The 19,558-nt window shown below is 35.4% G+C and overlaps 1 protein-coding gene across 10 annotated transcripts in view; it reads left to right on the top strand.

The window, feature by feature from the left end:
- PTPN13 (protein tyrosine phosphatase non-receptor type 13) overlaps positions 1-19,558 on the top strand; it is a 207,050-nt gene that overhangs the window by 64,238 nt on the left and 123,254 nt on the right. For all 10 annotated transcript variants that reach the window (XM_044224592.1, XM_044224594.1, XM_044224593.1 and 7 more), the window contains exon 3: positions 10,493-10,671. In XM_044224592.1, the coding sequence (XP_044080527.1) occupies positions 10,493-10,671 (179 nt within the window). The remainder of the gene's footprint in view (positions 1-10,492; positions 10,672-19,558) is intronic.

Genomic DNA, 19,558 nt, shown 5'->3' with positions numbered 1-19,558 from the left:
ATCTGAGCCGAAACCAAGACTTCCACGTTTAACCAACTAAGCCACATAAGTGCCCCTACAATATTATTAACTGTATTACCTATGCTGTGCCTTTTATTCCCATAACTTATTCATTCCATAACTGGAAGCCTGTATCTCCCACTTCCCTTCACTCGTTTTTCTTACCCTCCACCCCCTCCCTTTTTGGCAGCCATTGGTTTGTTCTCTGTGTGTATAGATATGATTCTGCTTCTTGATTATTTATTTACTTGTTTTTTTAAATTCCACATATGAGTAAAATCTTACAGTATCTGTCCTTCTCTTTCGGACTGACTTAGCATAATACCCTCTAGGTCCATTCATGTTATCACAAATTGCTAGATCTCATCCTTTTTTGTGACTTGTAATATTCCTCTGTGTGTGTGTATTTGTGTGTGTGTGTGTGTGTGTGTGTGTGTGTGTGTGTGTTTACCACATCTTCCTTATCCATTTGTCTGTCAATGGACACTTAGGTTACTTCCATATCTTGGTTATTGTAAATAATGCTGTAATAAACATAGAGCTGCATGTATCTTTTTTGAATTTTTTTGTTTTGTTTTATTTGGGTAAATACCCAGTAGTGTTATTACTGGATCATATATTTCTGTTTTTAATTTTTTTTGAGGAAACTCCACACTGTTTTTCACAGTGGCTGCACCAGTTTACATTCCTACCAATAATGCACAGTTTTCCCTTTTTTTTCTCCATATCCTCACCAACACTTATTTCTTGTCTTTTTGATTTTAGCCATTCTGATAGGTATAAGATGATATCTGGTTGTAGTTTTGATTTGCATTTCCCTGATGATTAGTGATGTTGAACATCTTTTCATGTGTCTTTGGCCATCTGTACGTCTTTGGTAAGAGGTCTTTTCAGGTCCTCTCTCCATTTCTTATTTTTATTTTTTATTCATTTTTTATTTTTAAAGATGTTATTTATTTATTTATCAGAGAGAAAGAGCATAAGCAGGGTGGGTGGCAGGTAGAGGAAGGAGCATGACCTAAGCCGAAGGCAGATGCTTAACCAACTGAACATCTCAGGCATCCAGCGCTGTCCATTTTTTAATCAGATTGTTTGTTTTTGGTGGTGAGTTGTGTAACTTGTTTTCATATTTTGGATCTTAATCTGTTATTGGCTGTATCATTTGCAAATATCTTCTGTTCAGAAGGTTGTCTTTTTATTTGTTGATGGTTTCCTTCGCTGTGCAAAAGCTTTTTATTTGTTTTTGTTTTTTAAAGATTTCATTTTTTTATTTGAGAGAGAGTCAGAGAGGGAGAGCACAAGGAGGGAGGGGTCAGAGAGAGGAGCAGGGAGCCCAGCAGCTTTCTGGCTTGATACGGGGACTCAAGAATAACGACCTGAGCCAAAGACAGACATTTAACTGACTGAGCCACATACGCACCCCAAAAGCTTTTTATGTTGATGCAATCCCAGTAGTTTATTTTTGGTTTTTGTTTTCCTTTCCTGAGGAGACATAACTAGAAAAACGCTGCTATAGCTTATGTCAAAGAAATTATTCCCTATGATCTCTTCTACGAGTTTTATGGTTTCAGGTCTCACACTTAGGTCTTTAATCCATTTTGAGTTTATTTTTGTGTGTGGTGTGAGAAGGTGGTCCACCTTCATTCTTCTGCATGTAGCTGTCCAGTTTTCCCAACACCATTTGTTGAAGAGACTGTCTTCCCCCATTGGCATAGTCCTATCTCCTTTGTTGTATACTATTTGGCGATATATATGTGCGTTTCTTTCTTTTCCTAATTAATACTTGACTACCAAGAATAATCACTATTGTGACCTGTTACATAGATAAATTTTGCTTGATTTTAAAGTCATATAAATAGATTCATACAATGTAAACTGTTTTGTGTCTGAATTCTTTTACTCAACATTCTGAGATTCATCCACATTATATGACCAAGCTTTTTAAAGAAAACATTTTATGATTACTTCTCTATATTCTCAAATACAGAAATTAAAAGGGAGCTTTATGCCTTCCATCATTTAGTAACCAGTTAAGATTGTTACCTTTTCGGTGATGTGTATCAGTCATGTTTTACATTTTTACAAGAAATGTGTCCTAATATTTCTTTTTGGACAGTGGATTCGTTTGCCATTCAAACAAGCCTCCTTCTCCCATTTCTCTTCAGAAGGACAAATTCTTGAAAATGTAAATAAGATGGAGTATCTGAAGAGCAGCACAGAATAGCATTAGTAATCACAAAAATATTTTTCATAAATAGCTTCAGACCATGGTTATGTGGAATCATGTTGTCATAATTAAAGTCAGTTTCTCTCTGGCAAAAAAAGTTTCTCTCTGTACTTCCTTTTTCTAGAAATTGAAAATATAAACTAATCTTCATTAACTTTTTCATTCAATTCTTTAAAAATGAAATAAATGCCAGTCATCCTTAATATTTATGTTTTTCAGCTATTGTATAAATTCCAGGTCCTTGAAAGTAAAGAGAAGTTGCTGAGTTCGTTCTTGAAAATTTGTAATCTTTTTCCCCCAGTGTTATTCAGATAGCAGTATGGGAAAAGATGGTTTTTTTAGGTACTTGAAAATGTGTTGGAGGGAGAAAAAATAAAACTTGTTGTTTTATAAAAATGCCTTTAATTTAAAATTTATTTCCGTTGCTGATTACCTTGGTTATAGTTTAATTTGCCTGGCAAAATGTAATGCAGCCACTGCATAATCTACAGAGGCTGTCAGGAAGGTGCTGGGAAGCAGTAGAAATGCCTTTGAAAGGGGCGCCTGGGCTGCTCAGTTGTTAAGCATCTACCTTCGGCTCAGGTCATGATCTGAGGGTCCTGGGATCAAGACTCTCATCCAGGTCCTTTCTCCATGGGAGCCTGCTTCCCCCTTTCCCACTCCCCCTGCTTGTGTTCCCTCTCTCGCTGTCTCTCTGTCAAATAATAAAATCTTAAAAAAAAAAAAATGCCAATGATTTAAGAAGTTTGGCACTGGGTTCCAAAATATAACCAAGTTTTGAAATGGACTTTACCATTCAAGATGAGCATTGTCACAACTACTTGAATGGGTTGGTTCAATAAGCTATGATTGGCATATTTTCAGCCAACTTTCAAATTTTTCAACCACTTTCAAACAAATTTGTCTTTCAGAAGTCTGCAGCGTAAAAGATTTCATATATGGGAAATAGTTTTGTTCTCGACATTTGGAGTCTACTTCAGGAAATAAAATTTGTTGTTAGTCCTAGTGTCTTTTCTAAATACAAGTTGTAAGGGGTGCCTGGGTGGCTCAGTGGGTTAAATACAAGTTGTATATGTAAGGATACATGCATATATCAGACAAGGTAGGAGATCAGAGGTGCTCGCTGCAAGGCCTGAAGAGATACAGTATTCCCTGGATTTATAGAAAGGGGCAAAGAAGCAAAATGCAAGGAAAATATGAAACAAGATGGAATCAGGAGGGAGACAAACCATAAGAGACTCTTAATTAACTCTCAAAACAAACTGAAGGTTGCTGGCGGGTGGGAGGGGATGGGATAGGGTGGTAGGGTTATGGCTTTTGGGGAGGGTATGTGCTATGATGAGTGCTATGAAATATGTAAGCTGATGATTCACAGACCTGTACCCCTGGGGCAAATAATACATTATATATTAATAAAAATATATATTTTTTTAAAAAGCAAAATGCATAGGAAGTTCATTTGTAGTTTTCTTTACTTTGGGGATAAGAAAGAAAAAAAACAAATGAAGATCATTTGATTAGGTGAGTAAAGCAACTTATTTCTAAATGCACAGTGGGATCTTCAGTTTGGTGCCATTTATCCAGCTCCTTCCTTATAAATAGAGAAGAACTATCTAGGTCTTACTTCTAGTCTAAAATTATTTCTGACAGGCATTCTGCTTTTCTATACAAAATGACTTTATTATAATTTGAATAAAACACTCTCGTTTGCCATATCTCTTGAAAAATGCTTCTTTTGTGGCTTTATAAACTGAAAAAATAATTAAACATTAGGGGAGAATATAAACTCGTACATACTCTCCATCTCCTGATCTTCTTACAGTCCATTAATTGACATAGAAATGAAACAAGTACAAGGTCAAGAAGCAACTTAATTGAGTTATGATGCCATTTTATTGACCCTCTTAAGGGTAATAGTTCTTATATATGTGTCAGCTCAACTGGTATAGGTATCTGAATCTCCAGGAAGCTTTTAGAAAATCCTGTGCCCTGTCTCCAAAATTCACACCAAAATTCTGAGACTTAGGACACTAGGAGACAGGAGGCTTGTGTTTTCTCAATCTAAGGCAGATCCTTTGTAAATTTAAAGTTTGTTTCAATATTCTGATTAACTAAGCGGACACTTCTTTTGACTTATACTTGGAATAACGGATAATAATAAAGATTCAAGAGTAGAATAAAATATAATCTCTCAGTGAATAATTTAAACTACCTGGTATTGGAAGAAAACTTTGTTTTCCTTCATAATGAAGCTCCAAAATAACCTTTTTTTGTGACTGGCAAAATGTAAATTGACAAATTATTGTCACAGCAGAGCAAGGCAGAAGGACACCTTTAAAAGACTGTGAACCTGTGGTAAAGAGTTGGAATTGTAAACAAATTCATTTTTTTCAAATACTGCAATTACGTCATTGTAATTGCTTTGTACCTGATCTTTAAGAAATTCAGGGATGGGGCACCTGGGTGACTCAGTGGATTAATAAGCTTCTGCCTTTGGCTCAGGTCATAATTGCAGGGTCCTGGGATCAAGCCCCACATCGGGCTCTCTGCTTGGCAGGGAGCCTGCTTCCTCCTCTCTCTCTGCCTGCTTCTCTGCCTACTTGTGATCTCTCTCTCTCTGTCAAATAAAGAAATAAAATATTAAAATAAATAAATAAACAACAAACAAATAAATAAATAAACAAGTTCAGGGACGCCTGGGTGGCTCAGTCAGTTAAGCGTCTGCCATCAGCTCATGTCCTGATACCATGGTGCTGGAAGCAAGTCCCACATTGGGCTCCTTGCTCAGCAGGATGCCTGCTTCTGCCTCTGCTTGCTGTTCTCCCTGCTTGTGCTCACTCTCTTGATCTCTTTCTCTGACAAATAAATAAATAAAATCTTTTAAAAAAATTTCATAGTTAATATCCTTAAAACACTTCCATTCTAGAAGAAATGTATGAAAGCAGAGTTACAAAAGCATTTTGTTCAGTATTTTTGTGTATGATTTTTAGGTGTGCAGTTTTTATTGATGGGTGCAAAGAAAGGGGAGGAACTTAATATATGAAGAGAATAAAGTACACAACTTCCTCAGAATATGATACGAATGAAAGAAGATGTGAAAGGAACTGCTGCTGTTTCTTTCATGCTTTTTGGATTGGGTGGCCAAGAAAGTTTTCTGAAGTAGAGAGCAAATTCATAGGGACATGGTTCCTTCTGTATCCATATTATCTAGCCGTATAAGCTCTATTGCTTTTAATAATCATAACCAATTCAGTTTTACTAATATAGATTGCCTATACACCTCTTTTTAAAGCTCAGATCTCTTTGGTATTCTGTTTACAAGATGCACAGTTTGGGATTACCTCAAGAATCTTGCAAGTACATAAACAAAACAAAACTACTAGAAGCCTAATTGATTAGATGCCATAACAAGATTCCAGTGGCTGTGGTTTGGATAGGTGGCTTGCATGTGTTTAGTGTTTAAAAGCAAAAAAGAAAAAGAATGTGTATATTAGTGTGAATAAATGTCATCATGAAGAAAAAAAAATGCCTTTTCTTCCTATGTAGTCAAGAAAAGCTCATAAAATATATCAATTTGGAGGGCATGTCTGCATAATTTCATTTTATCAGCATGCTATCACTTCTATTACAAATAAAAATTTTTAAAACTGTATGTTGATAACATAGTTGATATGTGTACATCCCAGATAAACATCTTCATCTAATAATTTATGTCATACCTAAACACAATCATTAGGTACAGTAAAACACCAATTTCACATGAATTTTTAGTAAGTACAAACTGGATTATCATAAAATTATAAACTAGTTTTTATAAATTTGGTAACATTGTTAACTAGGAATACAATATAATAAATAGAACACTTATAGAAGGTACATTCCCCCAAGGAATTAAAGAAAAAAATAATATTTTAGGATACTTAATACTTTAAATTATCCGTATTTCTAATATGACTTCTAGATAGTAGATGTCAAAAATTCCTAAAAATCTAATTTGATCTATTCTTCTGAAATTTACAGCACCTGTTATATATTGTATGCTCCTTATGTTCCATTCCATGTGGGGTGGGGAGCTAAGTAGGAGATTGAGGATGAACTTAAATACAGTGAGTTTTCTTACATGTACTGTCTACATGTGGTATCTTCAAAGAAAAGACATTAAATAGTAATAGCAACCACTGTTGTCTGTGCGCTGCCAAAGAAAGCGTAATAGCCACTACTTTTGTATTGTACTTACTGTGTGCCAGGAACAGTTCCAAGGGCTTTTTCCATGAATCCTCACAACAACCTTACCTATTCAGATGAGGAAGTCGAGGCAAAGAGAGGCTAGGTAACTTATTTAAGATCACAGTATAAGCTATAAAAGTCAAACCTAGGGTATTTTTTTTTAATTTTTTTTAAGATTTTATTTATTTATTTGACAGAGAGAGATCACAAGTAGGCAGAGAGGCAGGCAGAGAGAGAGGAGGAAGCAGGCTCCCTGCTGAGCAGAGAGCCCGACGCGGGACTCGATCCCAGGACCCTGAGATCATGACCTGAGCTGAAGGCAGCGGCTTAACCCACTGAGCCACCCAGGTGCCCCCAAACCTAGGATATTAACCCAGGGATGCTGGCATCTGTCTGAAATCCTAATCATTATACTATACTTCCTCTCTCTCTCTCTCTTTAATTTTTAAAGATTTATTTGAGAGAGAGAAATAGATGTCTCAATTCCAAGTATTTACACTTTTTTTTTCAAAATAGGATTGCTATTTTATTCTGATCCATGTCAGAGAAACTGAAGTTTTAAACCAGTAGTAACAATTTATGAGGAATCAACAAATTTTGAATTGGGAATCGATCTGTAGCATAGCCTATAATTCCCAGTGAATCTTAAATAATTTATCACAAAGTTTTACTAATCAAGTAAAAGTTCAAACATTCAGAACCGATTTTTTTTATGCATTGTTATACCAGATGATTTATTTAACACTATATATGTTTGTATATACACACAAACTGAATTTTTGAGAATTGTGTATTAAGAGTGACTTCATCAAATTTTTTGGAGTTTGGAACAGTGGCCACTGCATAAATTTTTGACAAGCACTTTAATAGAACATATGGAATAGGAGGACTACAATTTCTATATATATACTTAAATAGGCAAAGGGATATATCAGGCCAAAATGATATCATTGTTCTAAATCTTTAGATGATTCCTATTTAGTTCTCTTATTGTGTTTGTTACCAGTCATGCTCATTGCCCTAATCTTTATACCCTAATTGGAAGGCCAAAAAATAAAATGAAGGAGACAATAAAAAGTAAACTCTTTTGGGGGAAAAACAGTATGGTGGGGCACCTGGTGGCTCAGTCGGTTAAGCATCTGACTCCTGATTTTGGCTCAGGTCATGATCTCAGGGTTGTGAGATGGGGCCCCATGTCAGGGTCCATGAACAGCTTGGAGTCTGCTTGAGATTCTCTCTTTCCCTCTCTCTGTACCTCTCATTCTACCCTTCCCCTCACTTGTACTCACCCACAGGTCTGTACTCTCTCCCAAATAAATAAACTAAATCTTTTTTAAAAAATTAATTTTAATGAAAGCATGGCTATGGGACTTATTTTAAGGGAACATTGGAAAGAAGCTCTGAGTAAGATATTTCTTTGCATATCAGACTTTTGCTTATTTTTAACTTTGCCTCTCGCCACTTGTTTAAGCAACTTTTTCTGTGGAATGTTGGTAAAAGTCTATAAATAGAATCATTTGACTACTGGAATCAGTTCACATCTGATTTACTGTTTCATAATAATAGCATTCTTGAGTATAATCATCACACAAGTAAAACACAGAACATCAAATTACAAGCTTCTGGAATTCCATTTTTGAATATTCTTTTGTTAGCATTCTGTGAAGGATTTTGCATGCATTTGCTTTAAATTCTTTCCTTGTGGTTAGACAAGGACAGTGAATTATACTGATTTGAGCCACTACTCTAAATTTCCTCACTTGTAGGTTTGCATAACCCTTTACAACTATTGAAAAATATATTTTGTGGTTTGACTGTTCTCTAAAGAATATAATACTAAATGTTGTACGTGTGTGTTTTGGGTATTTGACAGCAGTGTAGTTTGTTGTTGCAGCTGCTTTAGCTCTATTACCAGACCTTTAAAAATCACATTTGAAAACAATGAAAATATCTGTCATTTCTTTATGTGTGTGTGTTTTCTAATAAGTGAAAATATGACCCGCCTTGGTGATTTTGTTTCTCACTGCTCTCTACCATTTCTCTGCCGAAAGATCTTGCTGTTCCTTGTACAAACTTAATAATTTCCTGACCACATGTCTTTGCTTTGGCTGTTTCTTTTCTTGGAATCTCCCTGTTAACCATGAACCGTGGTCAAATCTTACTCATATTAAAGGGCCACATATTAAAAAAAAGAAATTCTTTCTTCATTGTAGTTGAAGTAATTATGCTGTCCTCTAAACTCCCTTTTGTGTTCTTTTTTCTCTCTTAGATACCTTATGCTTTATATCTTGTATTTATTCATAAATGCACTTTATCTCCCCAGTGGTACTGTAGGCTCTCTGAGCAAATGACTTGTCATGTTGGGAAGGTTGTGTTTAAATATGAATACTGTTTATAATAATGGTATACCTTAGATATTGGTAAAAACAAACAAACACAAACGTGTTGTATAAAGTACAGTTTGAAAGATAAAAGGTCTTACCAGAGGACCAATAGTTTTGCTGACCTTGGTTGTGCTGGTAAATAAATCTCTTAATATTGTAGTGCTAAGCAATTATGGATTACCTTCACCTTCAGCAGTTTCTGTTCTGTGCTACCCTGTCAAGGATGGGGTAGGGTTAGTCTGTGGCCTCGAATGACGAAGAGAAGTATAGCAAGCTCTTTTCTGGTCTAAGTGGACACTAGCACCCAATATGGCAAGACAGGACATAGCCTTTAGATGTCTGAGTAGTATTTATGCCTCTCCATTAGCGGTGATTTCCTATTAATTATAAATTCAAGTGGTAACAAGTATACAAAAAAATCATAATACTATCCCCAAATAAGACTGACAGGAATCAGAAAGAGAGTTAAAACCCTAGCCTCCTCTCTTAGATTTAGGATTAGATACTGGGGAATGGCATAGAAAGGCTAATAAAAAGAATCATTTAAAATAGTGGGGATGGAGATTGGCAGTGATGAGAGAAAGAAGTGTGAGAGGGAGATTATAGCACCATGCGTGCACAGATGCCCAAGAGAAGAACAACCTGTGGAAAAAAAACTGACAAGGAGCCATTAATCTTAATGTTGGAGTATGTCTTTACATTAAGGGTATGGTCCTTGCCCTTGATTTCTTTTCTAATCTGAACTTATTTTTTGCTGAGCTCATCCAGGCATAAGACTTTGAATACCGTCTGTTAGGCCATTGACCCCCCAAATGTATCTCCAGTTCAGACCTTCCGCCCAAATTGCAACCCACCTGCCTACTGATACCCCAATTTGAATATCTAATAGTTACCTTAAACGTAGGTCCCAAAGTAAAGTTCTGATTCCTACCAACACCTCCCAACCCCTACTTCTGCAACCTATGCTCTAACTCAGTTGAAGACAATCCATCCTTCCCATTACTGAGACCAAAATCTTGGAGTCATCCTCATTCTTCTCATTCTCTTGCTTCACATCCAGTTTTTCAGGAATTCTGTTGTCGCTACCTCTAAAATACATTCGGGTCCCAACAGGTTGTCACTACTCCTACTACCACTATGTGGTTCCAGGCCGTCATCATCTCATACCAGATATTAGTTAGTAGGTGGCCTTCCTTATTGGTCTGCTAATGTTTGTTCCGTTTTATTGCTAATTTGAAAGGAATTGATTGTAGACAGTTTTATAATATCTGTGACATGGGAAATACCGATATTTCAAATAGGGTTGTTAGTCAAGGAAAATATTATTCTGCCCTGTTTGAGTTCTCTTTCATCAGACTGTGTAATATTTATGCATGAAATACCCAAGAAGAAGCTTCTAGCAGAAAATGTGTAAAGTGGCTATGAGAGACAATATACTTAGCCTTTACCAGCTGTGATGACTCATTAAAACATATTTTACCATAAGAATTGCGGGCCATGTTTTTAGCTGCCTGATGTGTGATCGGTGTATGTTAACATGTTAACATAAATATAAGTTGGGATAGTCATTTAAATGATCTATACTGCGATTATAATTCTAAGCAGGGTTTGTTTGTTTGTTTTTTCCTTTTTATTCTGTGTGATTACAAACCAGTAAGCATAGCTGATCCTGCTGCCCTTGGTTTCATCATTTCTCCGTGGTCTCTGCTGTTGCTGCCATCCGGTAGTGTGTCGTTTACCGATGAAAATATTTCCGATCAGGACCTTCGTGCATTCACCGCACCAGAGGTTCTTCAGAATCAGTCACTGACTTCTCTTTCAGATGTTGAAAAGGTAATTCTTAAATATTCTCGCTTGATTTTTTGTTTTTTGTTTTTTAGTGGAGTAGGAAATGTAAAAGGCACTGAGCTACCCTACCTCAACCCTCTGAAAAAACAGCCATTGAATTTTAAATGATTATGTATTCAAGAAGTTCACATTATTTTGTGTAAGAATCGAAAGTAGTTTTATAAAAATTTATGGATTGAAGAAAACATTTTTAAAATGTGAGCTGTAATTAATTCATGTTTAAAGATATTTACTAAATGCCTGCTGTGTATAAATAACTGTGCTTGTGAGAAAAATGCAAAAATAACTATAAATTGATCCTGATCAGCATACCTGGGTGGCTCAGTCAGTTAAGCATCCGACTCTTAATCTCCGCTCAGGTCTTAATATCCAGGTCATGAGTTCAGGCTCTGTACTGGGCTCTGCACTGATTGTAGAGCCTACTTAAAAAAAAGAAGAAGAAGAAGAAAATTGATCCTGATTAATGTGTATAAAACAATCTGTAATATATGGATTGAAATAAATGCTGTATACAGGGGTAGAGTATATTAAGATGCTGGAGAAGAGCAATTTTTAGCTTAGAATGATAATTACAGAAAAGGTAGCATTTGTATTGGACTATGAAGAATGATTAGAATTTAGAAAAGTAAAAATAGGTATAAATGAGCATTACACTCAAGGTTATTACTACATGCAATGATAAGAGGTAAGAAATTGCCCCCCGTAAAAGGGAAATATTTAGTTAGATCAGTTAGGCTAGGAAGGCTGTAGATAAAAAGAAGGAAGCTATTTGATCAGAATAGAGAAAACTTTGAATGTCAGACCCTGAGACTTTCTTCTGAGTCATATTTTTAGGACACTGACATAGTGTGATTTGTGATTTTAGAGGGTATGTTTGACAAAAGTGGATAACTAGGTAAGATGAAAGATTGTATAGGAATTGTATTATATAGGAATCTGTGCAATATATAGAATCTATACTACACACACAAATAAGAGAATGTGTAGGAACTGAACTGTATAGAAATCTAACTGAGGTGTTTTAATAATCTGAAGGGAAGAACTAAAAATCAAGTCATGCCTTGGGAATGTAAAGGCATGGATGAAGGGGATACACTGGAAGTGGAGCTGGCCAAGTTTGACAGTTCATTTGATGGAACAATTAAGGAAAATTTATGAGAGAAATATGCAGTCTGAGGATGGCAATATCATTGACATCAGATCTAATCAGGCTGTGAAAAAAATAGATAGTTAGTGTGCAGCTCACTGTGGTAATTTAGATATGGAACTTGGAGAATTCAGAATTGGGTATGAATATCATTTCCCATACATTATTCCACGTTCAGTGTAAAAATTAAACTAATATTTTCTAACAGTAAAATTATTAAATGAAAAAAGTATGTGCATTTTACTTGAAAGAGTTATTTATTTGAGAGAGCAGGAGCCAGAGGAGGGGCAAAGGGAGAGAATCATCAAAGAGACATCCCGCCGTGCAGAGAGCCCATCACAAGGCACAATTCCAGGACCCTGAGATCATGACCTGAGCCAAAGGCAGACATTTGACCGACTGAGCCACCCAGGGGCCCCAGGATCTCTAAATCTTAATTGAGGTTCAAGATATTTACAAACCAATGAAATAGCATATTGAGTTTTGCATGTCTGAGCACTTTTGAAGAACAGTGTCCATAACTTTATCAGTCTCTCAAGTGGATCTGGTGACCTCAGAAAAATGAAGAAAAACTGCAATAAAGCCATGCCTGTCTTACTTTTAAAAATTTATATTGAATTTCACTAGGGTCTTTTCCTAATTATGAAAAGTTTTGCACAGGTGTTCATGAATTCTTTAAAGTATTGAAAATCCACAATAAAAGAAAAAAGTGCTTACTAGAAATTTCAGGTGTACAAGTGCTTTTCATTTGCTGAAGGCTTTCCCATTTTGCCCCATGATGTCAAGATACCCAAACTAGTAAAGTGTCCTGTGTTTAGGTACTGTTAGAGCACATGTTTGGGAAAGTGATTTGACACCTATCTATTACTAGGCTAAGTACTTAAGAGAGGGGATGGATGCGTGTGGGATTGTTGCCATTACTATGTTAAAATAGAGTTGATTTCTTTTTTGTTTGTTTTTTCAAGTGGTTGCACAAATTTATTTCTTATTTATTTTTACAAATTTAAATTTACACTAGGAATGTGTCAGAATTCAATTTGCTTTGCATCCTTTTCAACAATTGGTTGAAATACTGCCATGTTAATCATCAAGGAAATGCAAATATATATGCAATGAATTTTTACTGTATATTATATATAAATAAATGTAAGTGCATTTCCTTGATGATCAGTGTATCTTTTCATATGCTCAGTAGCCACTCAAATATTCTTTTTTTAAATTTTTTTAATTTTATTTTATTTTTTTTCAGTGTTCCAAGATTTATTGTTTATGCACTATACTCAGTGCTCCATGCAATATGTGCCCTCCTTAATACACACCACCAGACTCACCCAACCCCCCATCCCTCTCCCCTCCAAAACCCTCAGTTTATTTCTCAAATGACACTACAGACAAAGGGCTGATATCCAAGATCTATAAAGAACTCCTCAAACTCAACACACACAAAACAGATAATCGTGCGAAAAAAACAGGCAGTAGAGTTGATTTCTTAGTGCATCTAATTGGAACTCCTAGTTTACTCATGCTTCAGTGTAATTCTAGGTGTAAAGAAAATCAAAGGCAATTTTCTTGATCCATTCCTGTTTGCAATATAAATGTAAGCAAAGGTCAGAGGAATAGTCCTATATTCTAGTATTCTGTTTTTGGTGGGAGTGGGGTGCAAAAGAACATATATCTATTTGACAACTAATGGCCAATAAATTCATGGAAACTAATTTGATATTGTTAGTATGGAAATTAAAATTAAAAATCACCATTCTACTATTCTGATTTTAATAGGGAAGGGGTGTACTGAAAAAGAGAATGGTAACTGCATTTCATGACTTCTATGAGTTAAGGATATGTCATTAACTAGCATTCAATACATGCTTACTGTTATTTTTAAAAATAATACTCAATGCCTAGCACAGTATTGTGAATAATAATGAGTGCTTAGTAAGACCTTGATGCATAAAAATGTTCTCTTTATTCAATGGAACTTGTTTGAAACTGTATATGTTTGGAAAAAATTTACTTCAGTACCAGCTCTATAAATAGGCACTTTCATTTATTTGCCTTAAAATTTTACTTTTCAAGATAACATGCCTCTTTAAAACTACACAGGTTTATACAGGTCACACTAAGCTTTTGATCCTCTGGCTTTTCTGTTTTACTTGGTAATTGTTCACTTCCTGCTTGCATAGCACATGATGTGCTTAATTGGGCAGTTCTTTTGAAATCAGTTTGATGGGATTGGAACCTGAATCAAATTCTTGTTTTGATTTGTCTTCAAGAATATTGATATGCCCCAGGGATTTGTACTATATCCCTGATAAACCAAAGGAATCTTCATTTTTAAATGTTCGTTTCTACCAACTTGCTATCTAAATGTCAGGAAATATGGTTGTTACTATCTTTGTGCTTCTTGAATATCAAGGGTCATTTTTGTAAGAACAATACTGGACTTCTCCAACCTTAGCAGTAGCCTCAACTGAACTTGTCAAAAAAATACCTGGGGCAACTGGCTGGCTCAGTCCATGGAGCATGTGACTCTTGATCTCTCAGCTCTAAATTCAAGCTCCACACCGAGTGTAGAGATTACTTAAAAATAAAATCTTAAAAAAAAAAAAAAGACCAAATTCCCTTATGTATATTATAATTTATGTAGTTTATATTAAATCTTATTAATGCATCCCTTTTCCCCCTCCTTCCCTTTTTTCTATTCATTCATCCATAAATTTGACTAGTATACTTGTTACATGATGGGCACTATGCAAATCACTAAAAAACAAACAAACAAACCCCAGGACTGTCTAGTACCAGAGTCTAATATGAAGTAAAATCATTAATTTGAACATTTTAAATACTGGGGTTGTGGAGATAATCTATGTCACACCCACTAGGATGGCTACCAACAGAAGAACAAAAAATAGCAAGTGTTATCAAGGATGCAGAGACAACAGAACTTTTATGCACTGATTTTAGTTATGTAAAATGGTGTGACCATTATGGAAAACAGTATGGACATCCCTTGTGATTCCTGTGTAATCCAACAATCTAACTTCTGGTTGTATATCCAAGAGAATTCAAAGCAAGATCTTGAAGAGATAGTTGCCTACCCACATTCATTGCAGCATTATTCTTAATACCCCAGAAGAGGCAACTGAAATGTTCATTGATGGATGAAGAAAATGTGGCATACACACCCAACAGAATATTATGCGGCCTCTAAAAAGAAGGAAATCCTATCACATGCTACAACATGGGTGACCCTTTGGACGTTATGCTCAGCAAATAAGCCAGTCACACAAAGACAAATACCATATGATTATACTCCTGTGACATATCTGAAGTAGACAGACCATAGAAACAGAAAGTAGAAATGTGATTACCCAGGGCTGGTGAGAGAGGGATGGAGAAATTTGTGTTTAGTAGATACAGAGTTTCAATTTTGCAAGATGAAGAAGTTTGAGAGTTCTGGTATACAACAATATAAATATAACTTATCCAGTCTGTTCTTTAAACTATAGTCAGTACATTTTTTAAACCTCATGTCTGATCTTATCTTTTTGCTGCTTAAAATTATTCAGATTCTCTGTTTCCCTTGAATAAACTCTAGACTCTGTACCATGGCCTTTGAGTGTGTACTGTGCAAGCCTTCCCTCTGAGCACACTTTTTCCCAAGCTCTATTATGCTTCAGTCATTCTGGACTTCAATGTTTTGGATGTGCTAAGTGCTTTATTTTTTTCTTAGCCTTTGCAATTCCTTTCCTTCAGCCTCCAATACTCTTTCATGCCATCTCAGCTCTTGTCTCATCCCCTCATTGCCTGGCTAACTTTTCCTATACATCTAAAGCTTTCTTTTACACTAATTGTACTCTCTATATACTGTCTTGTACATCGTGTTATCTTGTCTTGTTTACTATAGCAGAAGGTTTGAGATGGAAGGGACCCTGCCTGTCCTACTCATTGTTATTTCCCTTCTGCTCTATACTGGTGGTTCTCAAAGTGTTGTCCTCAACTAGCAGTATCAGCATCATATGGGAACCTGTTAGAGAAGCAAGTTCTCAGGCCCCACACCAGATCTACTAAATCAGAGATCCTAGACGTAGGACCCTGTGTCTATGTTTTACCAGATGATACTGATCGTGTTGAAGCTGGAGAACTTTGGTCTATGCCATTTCTGCCACTTAGTGGCCCTGAAAATTTGTTGAATGAGTAGAAACAATTTAGGATTTTTTTCACCCAAAGCTATTTATGCTTTGTTGCTATTAAATGCATAGCCACAAAGTGCCAAGGGGTTTTGCTAAAAGTAACTATGTAGCACACATAAAGCAGCTCTTACTTCTTCACAGAGATCACTAGGTGGGTGGTATCTGCATATCAGACTGCAGTATCTTAACCAGTGACTTATGGTCAGTTAGGTCAGTTAGCTAAGTCTTCAAAGACTTAACATCTCCTCTTTAGAGAATGGATGTAGAGGTGGAAGAATACCTTCCACCTCTGAGCCTTCTCAGTGATGACTGTTTTCATTATTATCCCATTTTATTTTTCAACAAATATTTATCAAGTATGGGTTCTGAGTAAAATTCCTGGCTTTGTCACTTGAAAGATGTGTGACCCCATGCAATTTGTTTACCTTTCTATGGCTCAGGTGACTTATATGTAAAGGGATAATGATACTACTTGCCTCATAGGGTTATTAGAATGTTAAATAATACCTGTAAGTTACTTAGAACAATACCCAGCACAGAGTAAACACCCACTAAATATTTCCGGTATATGTCAAGTGCTGTTCTAGGTCCTGGGATAGGGTAATAAATAGGACAAATCCCTTCCACTTATGGAGTTTACATTCCAGCCCATTATAACTATAAAGACAAATGAGGTATATTAACTAGCTCACTCAAGTGTCCTCTTACCCATGTCACATTTTCATTGTATCTTTATCTCTGGCTCCTCCCTTTCCACGTATCTACTTAATTGCCTGAATTTCTTAAGTCCACTTTCCAAGTCTGACAGTTCTAGTCCTTTTCAACTCCAAAGGCCTGATAACCAGGAGAATTAATGTTTCAGTTCGAGTCCAAAGGCAAGAAAAAAGTTGATGTCCTCATTCAAATGCAGTCACACAGAAAGTTTTTGTTCCTCAGGAATGGGTAAACCATTTTGTTCTACTCAGGCCTTCCAATGATTGGATGAGGCCCACCCACATTAGAGAGCAATCTACCTTATCAGTCTACTTAAATTAAGTGTTCATTTCATCCAAAAACCCTCACAAAAATTCCCAGAGTAATGTTTGACCAACTGTCTAGGCATCCTGTGGCCCAGTCACATTGACATACAGAATTAATCATTATACTATATACATAGATGATCATCAAGTATATGATTTTATAACCTTGTTTTAAGAATTGTGCTACTAATTTTATATAGTCATGTATACAAATTATTAAAATATAATAACTCATTTAGCATATTGAGCAATAAATATAATACAGAATCTTAAGCACTTGAGAATCACAAATCAATATGAATATGTTAAGAGAAATATATTTGAATATATAATTAGTTATTTATGCTAAAGCCATGAAAAGTATTTTTCATATGTGAGGCCCTTTGAAAAGGTGTTCACATATGAGGTTCTTTAAAAAGAATCTGAACAGAAATATACAAATAGCCTGCACTATGCTATGTACATGTCATGAATTTTGGCAGGCATATATTGAACATATACTATATGTAAGTTCTATGTTAGTTGCTAAGAGGTATTATAAGATATGTAAAAAAGACTTCCTCAAGGAATACAAACATGGACACATCTTAACTAGATTATAGTTTCATTAGAGATGCAAGTGATGAACAGAGATGCTGTTTCATTAGAGATGCAAGTGAAATATAACTACATGAAAGAGAATGCTTTATCCTGTTTGGGAAAATTTATATTGTATACATCTCTAGACCATCAGTAATGTGTAGGAATTTTATTGTCAAATGAAGAAAGAAAGAACTTTTCAAGAAAAATTGAGAAACAGAAGGATTATTTTGGCAACAGAAAATTATTAAGTGGTGCTGAAATGTTTAGGTTATGATAGGTGAAGGAGTAATAACAGAAGGAAGACTTATAAATCTATCTAGAAAAAGGAGGTAGAAGCAAGTTAGAGTGAGCCCTGTTTCTCATTACAAAAAATTGGGATTTTTTTTAATTGGGAGCAATGAAAATATTTGAAAAGAGGAACAACTTTTGTACTCTGAGATTTAGAATCATTTAGGAGACAAAGTTGGAGTAGGTTAAAGTGCAATGAAATTGTAAAAAGGAATACCCAGTTTTATTTGTGCGTACCTTGCCTGTTTCTAAAGAGAATTTGAAAGAGCTTAGAGAGTTAAAAAATAAATGTGAGAAAATAAAACCAAAGTGAAAATAAAGGCAAGAAAATAAGATGGTGCTGGAGTAAGACTGGTACAAAAAAATTGCACATAGTAAGATTATGCAGTATTGATAGAGATGGGCTGAAAGGTTAGCTCTGAATTTCTTAACAGGAGGAAAAATGGGAAATGATTACTTATAAGATTAACTGTCCTCACTTTCATCTCACTTCCTGTTTCACAGGAAAGAAGTAGAAGCAATCAGGAGAAACTTCTCCCAGGATACCACTACCAGATTACTCACATAAATTCCCATCTTCTCTGTCTCCTTAGTGTAGATGAACCATCCGTCCTCCTCCATAAAGCCAACTCCCTCATTTGTTCTTTCGCTTCCACTCCTCCCACTTACTGAACAATCTTCTCCCAACAACCTCTGCTCTCTCCTGCAATTCCAGTTTTCTGTGTTGAATCACTCCTATGAGCATAAAAATGTGCTATTATTTTTCTAAACTTAAGAAGCATACAAACAATGCAAAAATATCTTTTTTCACCCAGCTTCTTTCTCCTCCATTACTCCATTCTTTCTTAGTAAGAAAAATGCAAATCAAAACTTCAGTGGAAAAAAAAAACCTTTCATGAGTTTTTTTCTCTTTCTACATTGGCAAATATCAGATCTTTGTAGCATATTCTATAGAAAAGGCTTGTGAAAAAAATCTCTTATATGTTGCGGGCAGAAATGTAAAATGGGTTTTTTACATCCCCAACTTCTGTGTAGGGAAATCCAACAATGTGTATCAAACTACAGATGACTTACTCTTCAATACATTATCTCAGAGAATCAGTTCGAGAGATTGGAGAGAAATAGCTGCATGTACAAAATGACATCACATATATCTCTTGTTAAATTAAAAATGCAAGTGTGGTATAATTTTTAAAGCTTCTGACATTTATAAAAATATATATTTGTGGGGCACCTGGCTGGCTCAGTCTATAAAGCATGCAAGTCTTGATCTTGGGCTATTGAGTTCAAGGCCCATATTTGGCATAGAGATTACTTAGTTTAAAAGGGGGGCAGGGGACAAAGTATATTTGCATGAGTTTGCATAAAGAAACTTAAGTAAGAAGTAACAAAAATACTCCTAGATGATAGGCTGGGGAATTATGGGGAAAAATCTGTTGTGATAATTTCCATTCTTTTCTATTTTAAGCTCTCACATTTACATAAAATATGAAATGATGATTTTTCTCAAATCATGTGTTATACTTTATCTGGGACCAAAAAAAGTCATGAATACATAGTACTCATTAAATCGTGTTTTTTAGTACTTGGTAAAGTTTCAAATTTTATTTCACCATAAAATGATTTTTTAAATTCTGTTCCTA

Source organism: Neovison vison, chromosome 11, assembly GCF_020171115.1.
Source record: "Neovison vison isolate M4711 chromosome 11, ASM_NN_V1, whole genome shotgun sequence".
Classification (NCBI taxonomy): Eukaryota; Metazoa; Chordata; class Mammalia; order Carnivora; family Mustelidae; genus Neogale; species Neogale vison.
The sequence above is the reverse complement of the archived record's forward strand: the minus strand, read 5'-3'. Positions and strand labels throughout refer to the sequence as shown.